Genomic DNA, 16,406 nt, shown 5'->3' with positions numbered 1-16,406 from the left:
TGGATTAATAAACTGTGGTATTTGTATACCATGGAGTACTATTCAGCTTTAAGAAACAATGGTGATATAGCACCTCTTATATACTCCTGGAAAGCACTGGAATACATTCTACTAAGCGAGGTATCCCAAGAATGGAAAAACAAGCACCACATGTACGCACCATCAAACTGGTATTAGCTGATCAACATTTAAGTGCACATATAAGAATAACATGTATTAGATGTTGGACAGGGGGAGGGGGAAGAGGGGAGGAGAGAGCAGGGGACGGGCATATGCACAAACAATGAGTGCGATGCACACCTCCGGGGGAATGGACACACTTGGTGCTCGGACTTGTTGGGGAGGGAGGGTAAGGGCATCATACGTAACCTAATCATCTGTACCCCCATAACATGCTGAAATAAAAAAAATAAATAAAAGATGTCCTAAGATTTTGGAGATCATTCTGAAATATTTAAAGGCGATTTTCCTCAAAATAAGAGGAGTTTGGGAGATGGTTGTGGTGCTGTATGGATGGGATAGGTGACACACGTTGATCCTTCTTATGGCAGGAGATGGGCACATGCAGATGCATTGAAAGTACTCTATAGACTTGTTTCTATAGAATATATGTGTGTATATGTGAAACATCCTCCATAATACATTTTTTTGAACATTTGGATGTCTCACATCCTGGCCCAGTTCCTGACACTCAGGAAGCACTTATTCTCTGTTTGGTGACAGAATAAATCAGAGGGGAGTGCAGTGAGTGGTCCCTGATTTTCTGTCTGTGCAGCTAGGGGAGGTTGAATTGCTCAGGTTCAAAGAAACACAGAATTCTGCTGCTCCAGACAACAGAGGGCTTGGTCAATTCTGATTACTCTTCCAACGCATATGCACAGACTCCATGCTAACCCAAAACACCACGGCGAGGAAGATAAGCTCCCTGCCATCATCAGGCTAGTAGTGATGGATCAGTAAAAGTCTAGCGCCCAGACCTCCTGACTCACCAGCCAGTGCCCTAAAAACCATATTCTTAAGTTTGCTTACGAATAGAATAATGAGAAGGCATCAACTATTTCCGGAGTTCCCAAGCTCAATCTTGGCACTGTATTCCCAGAGCAGCCTGCTGGAATGTCTGAGATGTCTAGAGAGCTATGACTATGCTTTGGAAGAGTCATTGACCACTGGAGAGTACAAGGGACCTGGCAGAGGACTGTAGCCACAGACAGGACCAGGAAGACCTGTGCTCTCCTCTGTCCTCAATGGAATGGCTTACACCAACAGAGGTGAGGACTTCTTAGGTCCTCACCCTGCACCTTTACAATTACCCCTGAGGAAACAGCAACCAATGCTGAACACAAAGGAATGTAGAAACATTTGTTAAAGTTGGTGATAAACTCAGAGAAATACAGGGAACAGCACAGAAAAGATGAAAGGAGTAAAAAGCCTATGCTAATATAAAATAGGGGTAAAATGAATTATGGCAAATCCATACCAAAATATATAGTTAAAAAGGATAGAGGATAGTTTACAGGTTGCTGTTAAATAAAGTAAGAAGCAGTTGAAACCTAAACAAAACATGATAACACTCTAGTTTTTAAAAAGTCATATATGCATAGAAAAATGTCCATCAGGGCATACATCACATAATTAATGAGGCTTATCTTATGGTGTTTTGACTGTGTGTAGCTATAGTTTTCCTTTTACTAGTCTATGCTTTATAAACTTTCACAATTAATACTTTTTAATAGGAAATTTGTACAAATAAAAAGACTTACAAGAAAATGACTGTACAACACATGATTATTATATACACTAAGAGATGTCAGAATATACTAGAACCAGCCTGGTTCACGGTGGGCTTCCTTTCCAAGGGGCCTTGTACCTTTCAGGGCGGAACTCCTCAGGCTCTGGCCAGTACTTTGGGTCTTGGTGAAGGACGTAAGTTGGTATCATCACCACTACCCCTTTGGGAATGAACACTCCCTTGATTTCAGCATCTTTCTTACAGACCCTCTCAAGTCTTGCAGCAATGGGGAATAATCTGAGAGTTTCATTCACCACCATTTCAAGATATTCCATCTGTACCAGGGCGTCATAGGTGGCAGGTGTCTGGGAACAAAAAAAAAACCCCATATTTTAATAAATTGAGACTTGGAATTAACTGTCAATGCAGTAGAGTGAGCATTATTGAACTGTTAGGGGATGAAAAGAAACATTTTGTCAAAGGAACTTCACATCCTTAGGACATTTTAATAACTATGAAGAGCTTGATCTGCTCTATGTCCCATTAGGCATGTGGAGATATTACAGATATGGGAGACCTGTGGGGACATCCCCTACCTGGGGACTGAAATCCTGAGCATCACCACATAGTGCCTTTTCTTCTCTCATTAACAAATGTGAAGAAAGGAGGGTGAACATTACATTTCACGACAATATGTCAAAGTCGATGTCACCTTGCAAAAACGAGGCCACATGTGTACCCAGGAAAGGAAAAGAGCAGGTAAAGAGCAAATCCCCCTGTTCCACATAAGGCTTTTTAGTTGGAAATCCTGCTTGGTAACCCTTTGATTATATATATAACATGTTGCTAGAAAGACTATAACAAGCTCTATAAGTAATTTCAGGATAAACTAATCTATTTCTACCCCAAACAGGATAAAAGAAGGTTAAGTTTGGAAGCTCCTAGGGTATACATTTTAAATTCTAGTAAAACTTATAAAGGGGATAGAAATCCCACGTTCATTCCCATCCCCTCTTGCTCAAACAGTCTACTACTTGCTGCTTAGGGCTTGACTATCAGCCCTAAAAAAGGTCCCTCTGTGTTCACCTCTCTGGCAGACCAGCCTTGCCAGCCCCAGAGGCCAGGTCTCTTCACACCACAAAGGATCCCAGTTGGGTAGAGATCTGAAAAGAGTGTGGGTGATATGTCCCTAGCACTTCGTCTGGTGTTTGGAGGCAATGGTGTAGAGGTTAAGAGATTCCATGGGAGCCAGAAACCCTGTTTCCTACTTGGCTTCTTCACCACTAGCTCCATGACTGCAGCATGAGACAGGTGCTGGGCAGAGCTGGGTCCACCTGCCCAGTGTACCTGAGGCCAGGATGATCAGACAACAGCCAGACAAAAGCCCGCTGAGCTATCTATCCAGACATGAGCCAAAAATGCTTATTGTTAGATGCCACTAAGATTTTCTGGATTTTTTTTTTTTGCATTATTGTGGTAACTGATAATAGATGCACGAGGACGAGCACTGTTTTCGAAATGTCTTGTATTTCTGGGAGCAGCATCCAGTACCTATATTTCTGCCTTTCTTTTCCTCTTTAGAGCCTTCCTAAGTAGTGTCTGGGAAAAAATCAAGGCTTACACGTTTGGAATAACTCCACCTAGGAAGCGATGAGCAGGCATTCTTGCTAAGGCTTCACCTCCTCCCTCCCTCTCCACATATCATCCTCTCACCTTATTAGGCAAAGCTGCATCAATCTCCTTGTGCAGTTTCTGCTGGACATCAGGGTGAGTGGCCAATTCATACATAATGAAGGAAAGAATACTGCTAGTGGTCTCGTAGCCAGCAAATATGAAGATAATTGCCTGGGCCATGAGCTCCAGATCAGACAGAACTGAAAGGAGAGAGAGAATATGTTAGGTAAAGCAAGTCAATGTTGAGGATCACAGTTTACAGGAAGAAAAATCCAGGTGAGCTCCCAAATCCCTAGCGAAAAAAGTGAGAAAGTAACTTAGAGTCACACTGGGAGTGGTTTTCATTCTGATGTCTGTGTTGTAGAGCCAGAACAAGGCAACATTGTGTTAGCCCAGTTTATCTCGAGGTGTATATGATTGTGGCCCATCCACTCATTATGCCATCCTCACCACTAACACATCTGGGCTATTTCCAGAGAGCATTTCTGTCTGACATACTCATTGTTATGGGTATGTCCCTTTATAAGCATAAAAGTACTTCAGATGTAAGTAAAATACAGGGGAACTTTGTGTGCCAGTAAAAATTTAAACTATATTAGTTACAACAGAGCTTGAAAATTTTTAAGAATTTGCAATACTGAGGCTTCAGGGAAAATTGAAGGATATTTTCTCTACGCATCGTTGAGGGAACTTAAGGGAACAATATTGGGCTACAGATAAACTCTTGCTACTCCAAGTGTGGTCCACGGACCTGCAGCATCAACAGGATCTGGCAGCTTATTACAAATGCAGAATCTAAAGCCCCATCTAGACCTACAGAATCAGTACCTGAACTTTCAGGAGATGTGATGTGTGTACGAGAGCATGGATTTTACCTGTGAGAGGCATCACGTACTAGAAGATCTAGGGTACAATTTTTCAAAATGGACTATCTTAGGATGTACAGAAATAGACAAAAAGCTCAAAGGGTGGTGATTGACCCTAGTCTGATGAATGGCACTAAAATAGCAGAAGCCTTTATGATTACAAGTTGGCCTCCTCCTTCATTGTTTCTGTGGAGAGAAGCAGAGCACGGTCAGGGTTTGGACTGTTTCACTGGGACAGGATTAGGATCTTTATATACCCAAATGACTGAAATACATATGGTGCCCACCCCACCCATGTAATTCATTACTAAAAACAATACAAAATGAGTGTGAGAAGTGTCTGCACAGTTGTGATTTTCCAGTGATCATTCTGTGATGCTTCAGTGGGTAAATTCAACCATCAAATTTTTAGGCAGTTCGCATCAACCCCGTGAAACTGACTTGAACTTGTGCTGTAATCACAAAGTTTAGAGCTCTGCTGTTCAATGAGATCACCACTAGACACATGTACCTGTGTAAACTTAAATTTTAATTAATTAAAATTAAATATATGTTAAAATTCTTCTTGAATGGCTCTAGCCACCTGTTCAGTGCCCAGTAGCCCCATGTGTGCAGTGGTTACTGTAGAGAACAGGGAAACAATAGACTATCCTTCATCACAGAAACTTGTATTGTTATAGATAGATTGATGATAGATAGGTAGAGAATGGATACACAGATGATAGAATAGATGGACACATAGACACATGTACTGTAGTGTGCTGGGGCAAGTCCATCCTTGCTCTGTAGAGCCAATTGTAAGTATTCAGGACTTTTGTGAGATGGTTGTTAAACTTTTGAAGCTTGACACTGACCATGATCCTTATTTTGCCACCATCATAGTTATTATAATTTAAGTCAGAAGAAGCCATTGATGGTGAAACTAGTTGGTGAAACGTCAGGAGGAATAGGATATTTACATAGTCTAAAATCTTTCCCCATAGGTTACTTACTCATTATGAAGGGAAAAATAAATCTTTACAGTAGATTGAGCTTGTGAGCACACTTTCACCAAGTATTCGTAGTTAAAATCACCCTTACTGGGCCAGTGTGCCTCCTGATTTGATGTTAGATACAAATTTCTTGGCAGAGGTTCTGACTCAGTGGATCTGGAGGAGGCTGAGAACCTGCATTTGTTCTCATGTAGGTGATCCACAGACCCCTGGCTGACTTTGAGGCAAGAGAGGCTTGTTCAGGGATTCCCTTCCTGCTTTGAACAAGGCTATTCCTGTGTGCTTCTAGAAGGTGCATCAAGTACCATTTCTAATATTTAAATGTGTGTTATTTTGCAGTGTGACAGAAATTCTCCTCTTCCTGGAAAGCTTCCTGCACATTTTTAGAATGAGACCCTCCCTCTGGGCTTCCTCATGAGGAATTGCCAGAAGTCCTCCTTGGTTACCTTTATGCGACTCAGTTTCTTTTGAATTCTGGGAGTCGATCATCAGCTGAAGGAAATCTACTCGGTGCTGGAAGCAGAAAGAGAAATTTCAGTGACAGAAAGTGACTCGTGAAGGCAGAAATACATTAGGAGTGCAGTCCTCAACCTCCCTTCTGACAATATGGACCCCTGAAGTCCAGAGTCTGATAGGTGTTTCCTGAGTGACCAGTGAACAAAAAAATCCATCTAAGACCCTGGAGGGCAGGATGTTTCCTGGCAGAATTCCAGCTATCATGTGCAACTCCTTTTTGGTCTTTGTCCTCCCTGATCCTTTGTTCCTCTGGCTTTTGGACACTGTTTCCTGGCCAAAGAGTTGCCTGCTCCTTTTCCCACCACACCTGCTTGCTCAGGACTTAAGTTCTTTTTGTTCTGAGGCCTTCATTCTGAACCAACGGTCACATAGATTAATTTTCTAACATTTTGAGAGCTTTTTTGCAATTTTCTTTGTGGTAGCATCTTCAAGTGCTCCACCCCCCCAGAAATCTATACAATCTTTAGTGACATCTATGTATCCAGTTTCACCTCTGCGACTTGTAGGCATCGTTGGCCTGGTCTGGAGTCCTCATGACGCAAGGCTGGGTCAGCCAGCTTGCAGCCTCAAGGCCTAGAGAAGACCTCAGCCCACCTCAGGCATTGAGCATGCTTATATTTAACATAGGCTATACTAAGCACATACCCAGAGAGGGCTTTCCATGGGAGAATGTCTAAAATAACTTGAAAGGATTCCTTACCAGGCTGAAATGTTTGGCAATTAAAATAATGGTAAAATCATTGTTAAAGAGTAATCATTTTCCTCTGACAATTTATTGAAGTGAAGTGGTTAAATTTTTTCTCACCAACATTTATGCTATGACATAGTAATTATGTACCTGATATTAAATTTTAAATGCAGTCTGCCTCACTCATTCTTATAACTGCCTCCCATCCTCCACCTTCTTCATTCCTACAAAATGAATTCTTCTTTTGTTCTTTCCTTAAGTTTTCTGTCTTCCTTTGAAAAATACACTTAAATGCCCAAATTATAAGAATATGATTTCCCAAATTATCCCAAAGTGAACATTTTCATGTAACCATCACCAGATTTTACCTTTTGTTTATCTTGGAGGCGACTTTCTTTCATCCTTTTTACAGAGTTTTTTAAAAAGTTTGTAGTATCTTTTGGAAACATAGAGATATTTAATGCTTCAAAAATTGGGGTAAGGAATGGAAAGAGTGCTATAAGGGATAAAAAAAGAAAACCATCATGTAAACACAAAATTTACCTGGAGCAATTATAATTTTTTCTATGAGTGTGAAAAGTAATAGACTTCAGGGTTCTCAAGCAGGAACCATTCTCTCTATGACCTCGGCTCATCTTCCAGGCCAATGGCTGAGCAATGGCACATCCAAACTTAGGGGCCACCACTGTAGCTGTGAGATCAATGACCTCTCCTGCATTTTGGGTGACAGGATTAAGTCAATAGGATTAAATTCCCTGACCTCTTAGTCCTTATACAAGACTATGGTCTGCTGCTTTAATTAATTGTGCTTTTCATGAAATAGTAGTTGTGATAGAAATAATATATCCAGTCTACGGCCATACCACCCTGAACGCACCCGATCTCATCTGATCTCGGAAGCTAAGCAGGGTCAGGCCTGGTTAGTACTTGGATGAGAGAAATAATATATCCTATGTTCTTCATCTACCATGGGATGAAACTACAAATCAGTAACTAAAAGAAATTGGGGAAACTCAGAAGCATGTGGAAATTAAATAATGCACTTCTAAATAATCAATGGGTCAAAGCAGAATTAAAAGGGCAGTTAGAAATTTTTTTGTACGAATCAAAATGATGACATGATATGCCCAAACGTAAGGAATATAAGAAAAGCAGTCATCGAAGCAAAATTTATAGCTTAAATACCTAAATTTATAAAAAAAAGATCTAAAATCAATAATCTAACTTTACACCATAAAGTAAAGGTGAAAAAAGTGAAAGTGAAAAGTAAAGTGAAAAAAGAAGAGCAAAATAAACATAATTCGAGTAGTAGGAAAAACTATAAGAATAACTAAAGTATATACTAATGACATAGACACTTAAAACAATAGAGAAAAATTAATAAAACAAAAAGATCATACTTTGAATTATATCATCAAAATTAGCAAACCTTTAGCTAGATTGACCAAGAAAAAAGGAGAGATGACTTATGTTAATAGTCTCAGAATTGAAAGAAGGGAATTGACTACTGACATGAACACAATTATATAAAGAGCAAAGCAATGAAGAAGAGAGTAAAAAATAGAGAAATATCATTGAAATCATTTGTAGGAAGTGTCCAGAGTAAGCAAATCTAGACAGACAGAAAATAGATTAGTGGTTGCATAGAATGATGGGGGTGAGGGGTTGGTGATAGCTAAAATTACAAGTGTCTACAATTTGACAAGAAGACATAACAATTTTAAATATTTATACGCCCAATGCAGGTGTGCCCAGATTCCTGAATCAAATCCTACTTGATCTAAACAAAATGAAATACAACAGTACTATAATAGTGGGGGACTTTGACACCCTACCAACAACAGGACAGATCATCCAAACAGGAAATAAACAAAGAAACAATGGACTGAAACAGAATTCCAGATCAAATGGGCCTAACAGACATTTACAGAACTCTCTACCCAAAAACCACTGAACATACATTCTTCTCATTAGCTCATGGGACATTCTCTAAGATGGATCACATCCCATGCGACAAAACATGTTTCGACAAATTTAAAAACTAGAAATTCTATGGTATATCTTCTCAGACCACAGTGGAATAAAATTAGAAATCAATTGGAATAGAAACATTCATCTTTACACAAAGTCATGGAAACTAAACAACCTACTGCTGAATGATTATTGGGTCAAGGATGAAACTAAGATGGAAATCAAAAGATTCTTTGAACTAAATGATGAAGGGGACAGAAGTTATCAAAATCTTTGGGACACAGCTAAAGGATCCCTGAGAGGAAAATTCATACCCTTAAATGCCTACATCCAAAATATAGAAAGATTACCAATCAAATATCTAATGAATTCACTCAAAGAACTGGAAAAACAAGAACAAACCAATCTCATACCCAGAAGAAGAAAAGAAATGACCAAGATCAGAGCAGAACTAAATAAAATTGATAACAACACAACTATTTGAAAGATTAATGAAAGAAGAAGCTGGTTCTTTGAAAAAGTAAATAAAATTGACATGCCTCTTGCTAGATTAACCAGAAGCACAAAAGAAATGACTCCAATAAACTCAATTAGGAATGGAAAAAGAGAAATTACAACTGATACCACAGAAATACAAGATATCATCTCCGAATACTATAAAAATCTCTATGCACATAAACTTGAAAATGTTGAGGAAATGGACAAATTCTTAGAATCACACAGTCTCCCTAGGCTCAATTAGGAAGAAATAGAACTGACCAACTGAACAGACCAATATCAAGTAGCAAAATTGAAGCAGCAATAAAATCCTTCCTAAAAGAAATAGTCCTGGACTATTTCTAGATGGTTTCACACCCAAATTCTATCAGACTTACAAAGAAGAAGTGCCTATCCTACAGAAATTATTCCCCAATATTGAGAGGGAATGAATTCTCCCCAACACGTTTCTGAAGCCAACTTTACTGTGATATCAAAACCACAAAAGGACTCAACAATAAAAGAAAACTATAGAACAACATCCCTTATGAATATAAATGCAAAATCCTGAATAAAATCCTAGCAAATAGAATTTAGCTGCTCAAGAAAAAAATAAGCCATCATGACCAAGTGGGCTTCATCCCAGAGATGCAGGGATGGTTCAATATGCAAATCTATAAATGTAATTCACCACATAAACATAACTAAGAGTTAAGAACATATGATCTTCTCAACAGATGCAGAAAAAGCATTCTACAAAATTCAGCACCCTTTTATGATAAGGAAACTTCACAAAACAGGTATAGACGGGACTTACTTCAAAATGATAAAAGCCATATATGACAAACCCACAGCCAACATCATACCGAATAGGAAAAATCTGAAAGCATTCCTGCTTAGAAGTGGAACCAGACAAGGTTGTGCTCTATCATCACTTCTATTCAACATAGTGCTGGAAGTCTTAGCCGGACAACAAAAGGAAATTAAGGGCATCCGAATGGGAGCAAAGGAGGTCAAACTACTGATCTTTGCAGATAATATAATCTTATATGTAGAAATCCTCAAAGATTCTGCCAAGAGACTACTGGAATTGATAAAGAAGTTCAACAAAGTCCCTGGTTAGAAAATCAACATAAGCAAATCAGTAGCATTCATATACAGTAACAACAGTCAAACTGAGAACCAAATCAAAGACTCAATGGCTTTCACAACAGAGAAAATAAAATACACAGGAATACATTTAACTAAGGAGGTAACAGACCTGTACAGGGAGAGCTACGAAACCCTGAGGGAGGAAATAGCAGAGGACATAAGGAGATGGAAAACCAAACCATGGTCATGGATCGGCAGAATCAACATTGTTAAAATGTCTATACTACCCCAAATGATCTACAGATTCGAAGCAATCCCTATTAAACTATGAACATAATTTTTCAGAGATCTAGAAAAAATAATTCAACACTTTGTGTGAAACCAGAGAAGACCCCGTATAACTAAAGCAACCTTAAGCAAAAAGAACAAATTGGGAGGCATCAATTTACCAGGATATAGTAATCAAAACAGTATGATACTGGCACAAGAACAGAGACAAACACCAATTGGAACAGGACTGAGGACTCAGACATAAAACCATCCTCATTATAGTCATCTGATCTTTGAGAAAGAAGACAAAAACATACATTGGGGAAAAGAATGCTTATTCACTAAATGGTGCTGGGAAAATTGGATAGTCACATGTAGAAGACTGAAACAGGATCGACACCTCTCATCGACACCTCTCTCACCACTCACAAAAATCAACTCATGATGGATAACAGACTTAAACTTAAGGCATAAAACTATATGAATTCTAGAAGAAAACTTTAAGAAAACTTATATAGATATTGGCCTAGGGAAAGAATTTATGAAGAAAACCCCAAAGGAATCAGAGCATCAACAAAAAACAATCAATGGGACCTGATGAAATCAAAAATTTCTGCACAGCCACAGAAGGTATCAGTAGAGCGAATAGATAACCTACAGAAGGAGAGGAAATATTTGCATGCTATACATCTGATAAAGGGCTGATAACTAGAATCTATATAAAACTCAGGAAAATCAGCTAGTAAAAATCGAACAACCCCATTAAAAAGTGGGCAAAGGTCATGAACAGAAACTTTTCAAAAGAATATAGACTAAAGGCCAAGAAACATACGAAAACGTGCTCAATATCTCTAATCATCAGGGAAATGTAAATCAAAACCGCAATGAGGTATCATTTAACTCAAGTGAGAATGGCTTTTATCAAAAAGTCTGAAAACAACAAATGCTGGTGTCAATTTGGAGATATAGGAACACTCATACACTGCCGGTGGGACTGAAAACTAGTACAACCTCTATTGAAAGTAATATAGAGATACCACAAAGAACTAAAAGTAGAACTAGTATTTGATCCAGGAATACCACTACTGGGCATCTATCCTAAGGAAACAAAGACATTATATAATAATGACATCTGCACTCAAATGTTTATAGCAGCACAATTGACAATTGCAAGTATGTGTAAACAACCCATGTGCCCATCAATACATGAGTGGATTAATAAATGTGGTATATGTATACCATGGAGTACTACTCAGCCACAAAAAACAATAGTGAACTAATACCTCTTGTATTATCCTGGATGGAGCTGGAACCCATTCTCTGAAATGTCACAAGAATGGAAAAACAAGCACCACATATACTCACCACCAAATTGGTACTAATGATCAATACTTATGTGCACATATCGAAGTAATATTCATCGCGTGTCAGGCAGGTGGGAGAGAGAGGAGGAGATGGGTATATTCACACATAATCGGTAAGGTACACACTGTCTGTGTGATGGGCATGCGTGTAGCTCTGACTTGGGTGATGCCAAGGCAATATATATAACCTAAACTTTTATACCCCCATAATATTCTGAAATAAAGAGAAGAAAGATAAAAAAAACAAAAAAATAATGTTAAGAAAAAAATAATTACAGGTCCCTGAGTTGATGAAAATATTTTAAAGTTGACAATGGTGATGGCTACACATATATTTGAATGTATTATTATCAACCACTGAAATGTCCATTTTAAGTGTGTAAATTATACGGTGTTTGAATTACATCTCTATATAGTAGTTATTTTAAAAAAGAGAGAAAAAGAAATAATAGTCCACATACTTATTGAGAGAAAGAGTGGATCTAAGAAATCAACTTTTAAGAGCTTCTTGGTCTTTTCCACAAAGGGATCTTGTGGGTTGTTGAGGGAATCAATGTTCACTCCAAATGATGTGGCCGTGATCACATCCATGCTGTAGGCCCCAAAGATGCTGAGTAGAGAAAGACATTGAAAATTGAAATTAGCACTGCTTCACCATTCTTCTGGTACACATGAAGCAAGATATATGTGTAAATCGTGTGAACTATCAAGAACCATAGCCTTTCAGACTACCTGATGGATCATCTCCCATCAAACTCACTCATGATGTGATTATCAAGTTCCAGTGATGCAGCTGGCCCTGTGCTGGAGGTGGTGGGGACATTAAGTCAAGTTAGACCCACCTCTGAGCTCAAGGAGCTCAGGCACAGGGGGACAGAGACCCAACATCAGACAAACTACAGGACAGTGTGTCAAGTGGGATGACAACAGGGGTGTAAGCACCATGTTTCATCAAGACAAGAGTGGAATAACTAACTGTTCCTAGGGACTCAAGAAAGGAGACATTGCCTCAGCAGAGAGTCTATGCCAAGAACTGATTCATCCTTAGCACATTACAGAACATCAAGACCCTGTTCTGAGTCACGAGAAACATCTTCTCTCCTCTACACTCTCTGCTAAAGCTCCTGAAAGGCCCACTTCCCCCGACTCCTATGATCTGGGGTTTGCCTGCGGGCAAGAGCATTTCTGTAAAAGGTAAAAACTGAGAATGTTCCTAGGTAAAAGCATATTAGATAACAAAATAATAGATCCCACCAAAATTGATTGAAGGGGGTTGCGGTGAGTTAGCTACACTCCCAGCAAACATAGGGTCCATTAGGCAGGGGTCATTGGAAAGGATAAGGAAATAATAGAATATAGAAATAAAAGAATGCACAGAGATGCAAGTACAGTTTTATAAAGTATAGAATTTATAAAAGATGGGGGACTGGGAGACCCCGGGCATTCCTGTGAGTGGTGAGGCATCAAATAAAGTTTCCCATCAGTATTTATTGGTACAGTGATGGGTTGCCAGGGGTAACAGATTTACATAATAACAGGTAATTAGTTTTAGGTTAAAAGTCTCCCAAAAAGCTTCTAGAGATCCCTTAATTAACTCTATCTACATGAGCAAACAGTTATAAAATCTTTCTAAGACAAACTTCTAAGTTCTAAGATAAAGATATCACTTAGCAAAAAGGTTAAACAGAAATATAGTGGCTCTATATTTCTTTATCTAGTTTTAGTGGATTGAGACAGGTAGTCATGAGTGAAGCAGGAACTGTGCCTTAGGCTAATTGCTTTCAGCCACAGGTGTCTGTCTGTCGTGCGGGCACTCTTTGATTAGTTCTCATCCCATGGCTCCATGAAAACCTGCTCTGTCGTACAAAACAGAGAAAACTGACAGGTCTGAGATAGCCAGCGTCACCATGGAAATCGCTGCTGATCTGTGACATGCCCCCCTGTGGCGAGGCAGCTTTTGATATGTGAAATAACACGTTCACATATTCCTTCAGGGCAAAGCCCTGAAAAACTCCTGAAATCATTTCTGTCTCTACAGGGCAACAATTCTATAGAGCAATATTAATCTATGGAGCAACAGGGGGTCCCATTATTGACTGAGCACATGTCCCCAATCTACATAGGACAGGCTCAGTGTACACCTGTTTTTCCTGCATAATTCAGAAATACGTCAGTTTAGACTTTAAATGACAGGATTGCTCTAAACAGAGCCTTTACAGGGCCCTCCCTCTTGAGATTGAAGACAGGAGAATCGGCGGGAAGGTTTAATATTTAGTATTCATGGTATCTTCAGTAAAATATGAAGGGATTGAAGTTCTCCCAAGTTGCCCTTTGTTAATCTTCTGTCCTGTCCCTGCCAGCCAACAGGTACCAAGCCACTTGACCTCCCACCATTCCATACCGTCTGTGCCCAAAACTTTGGGAGAATCATGTTTCTTCTTTCTAAGCTATGTAGTTTGTCTTCCAGAACATCCAAAGAACAATTAATTAGATTAATTACTCAAGGCTCTTGTATACAGGGGAGAAGACCCTTCCCCATTTCTGCTGCCCTGCCTTCTCCTGCAATCTGCCCCATTGGAGTTGTAACACCACACCATTGCTTCTGTCTGGTCACTGGAATAACTTAATAGTGGGAACATCAACTCTGTGGCAGGCAGCTAGTGGGTTTCATGACAGCTCATAACCCTAAGAGTGTGCTCCTACTTACTCTTTCAAGGTGACAGTCTTGCCTTTCTCTGCTTCCCGCCTCAGGTTTCTCACCAACACATCTGCATACTGGCTCATGATGGGGAACATCTAAGCACAAAACACAACACCACACATAGTTAAATGTGTAGATCAAGTCCCAGAAGGACATGGCTTTCCCTAGCATGGAGTAGTAAGTGATATTTTATAATGAATTTTGTGATGCCTCTTCTGGACATAAAGATAAAAGGCCACTTTTAGGAAGCTTAACCTTAGTGGACTACCTCCTGGATAGGGACCATAATGTTACTTTCTCCCTGATCCCAGATTCATACATTCAGTTTCTAAGTAGAAGTCCTTGTATTTTCTTACCTCTTTCAGTTTTCCGCTGGTGAAGGTTGGAGACAGCAACGCTCGTATTCTCTTCCATTCTTCATCTTCAGATATAGAGACGGCACTTTTCATAAATCCCACTGGACCAAAAGGCTGGAGTTCAAATCAAAAACATTTTGTCTTTTATACATTTCGTAGATCTCCACAGAGATCTATGTGTTAAATAGACATCACTTGTTTAACAAATATTAAGTGACTGTCTCCCAGGTGGCAGGCCCCATGATAGGTGCTCAATGTATTATAGATTTATCCCAATGCCTACCCTCCTCTGAGCCTCTGTGTGTGTGTGTGTGTGTGTGTGTGTGTGTGTGTGCATGTGTGTGTGTGTCTGAGATCACAGAGCCACCTGGTGTGGTTTCTGGCCTCTACAAATGAGTCTCCTTTTAAATGCAAATGACCCCCTGGTGGGAACGTTTTCTTCTAGGGTAATAGAGGGGAGCAAAATATGTACCTCCTCCAGCAATGTGCAGAGAAAAAAGGGACTGTGACAGTTCACCAGGTGGCCTTGGCAGACAGTGGGTTTTGTGAGACTACTTCTATCTTTCCTTACAGCATAGCATGAACAACTTGAAAAAGGAATACCTTGAGGTAGTAATTTTTTAAAAATTGTAGATAATACACAAAAGATTATGAATCTATTTAGAAGAAATAATACAATTGCTTGAAAGTCCTTTTCTCTTAATTTTTTTTCACAGGGATAGAGGAAAAAGAAAGAGACGGTTCCATTTCCTAATTTGGGAATTTCTAGAAGACCTCTGGAAAAAGAAATAAAGTGGTAGGTGTCAATCCCCATGCTGTTCAGACTTACTGTACAGCTACTATAGTCAAGACAGTGTGGTACTGGATGAGGGATACACAGAGATCAATGGAAAAGAATAGAGAATGAGAAATAGACACACACAAAGAGGCCCAACTGATTTTTGACAAAGGTCCAAAAAGCAATTCAATGGAGGGAGGACAGCCTTTCCAAAATGGTGTTGGAACAATTGGGCAGTCATAGACCACAAGAAATGGACCTTGACCTAAACCTCATGCTTTATACAAAAATTTACAGAAAATGGATCATAGACATAACTGTAAAGCATACAACTATATAACCTTTAGAAAAAACAACAACAATATAGGATGGCTGGGGAAGAATTTTAAGACTTGACACCAAAAGCACCATCCATAAAACGAAAAGTTGATGAACTGGCCTACTCAAAGTTAAAAAAAGTTTGCTCTGATGCAGGGCCTGTTAGGAGAAAAAGACAAGATACACATCGTGACTGTAGAAAAACTGTAGGAGGGAGCCTCATTGGTGATAGAACAGTTCTGTGTCTTCATCATGCCAGTAGTTACAAAAATCTATGAATGTGATAAATTTGCATAGAGCTAGACACACACACACATCCACAAAAATGAGGACACATAACACTGACGAAATCTGAAAAAGCTCTGTGGATAATATCAGTGTCAATTTCCTGTAACTATAGTGATAGGAATATACTAGATTTATACTGAGGCAAAATGTTACCACTGAGGGAAACAGGATGAAGTGTACATGGAAACTCCTTGTTCCTTTTCTTGACAATTTCCTATGAATTTATCAGTATTTCAAAATAAAATTTTTTTTTACTTTTTTTTATTTCAGCATATTATGGGGGTACAGATGTTTAGGTTACGTATGTTGCCCTTGTCCCCCCCCAA

The 16,406-nt window shown here is 39.2% G+C and overlaps 1 protein-coding gene across 1 annotated transcript in view; it reads right to left on the bottom strand.

Annotated features, from left to right (window-relative positions):
- The window catches only part of LOC105806023 (cytochrome P450 3A5-like), a 31,571-nt gene that overhangs the window by 6,260 nt on the left and 8,905 nt on the right, over positions 1-16,406 (bottom strand). The window contains 7 exon segments of the mRNA XM_012639045.1: positions 1,868-2,094; positions 3,443-3,603; positions 5,708-5,774; positions 6,834-6,961; positions 12,101-12,249; positions 14,347-14,435; positions 14,697-14,837. Of these exon segments, the coding sequence (XP_012494499.1) occupies positions 1,868-2,094; positions 3,443-3,603; positions 5,708-5,774; positions 6,834-6,961; positions 12,101-12,249; positions 14,347-14,435; positions 14,697-14,837 (962 nt within the window).

The sequence above is a fragment of the Propithecus coquereli genome, unplaced genomic scaffold (genome assembly GCF_000956105.1).
Source record: "Propithecus coquereli isolate 6110/MARCELLA unplaced genomic scaffold, Pcoq_1.0 Scaffold137, whole genome shotgun sequence".
In the NCBI taxonomy this organism is placed as follows: Eukaryota; Metazoa; Chordata; class Mammalia; order Primates; family Indriidae; genus Propithecus; species Propithecus coquereli.
The sequence above is the reverse complement of the archived record's forward strand: the minus strand, read 5'-3'. Positions and strand labels throughout refer to the sequence as shown.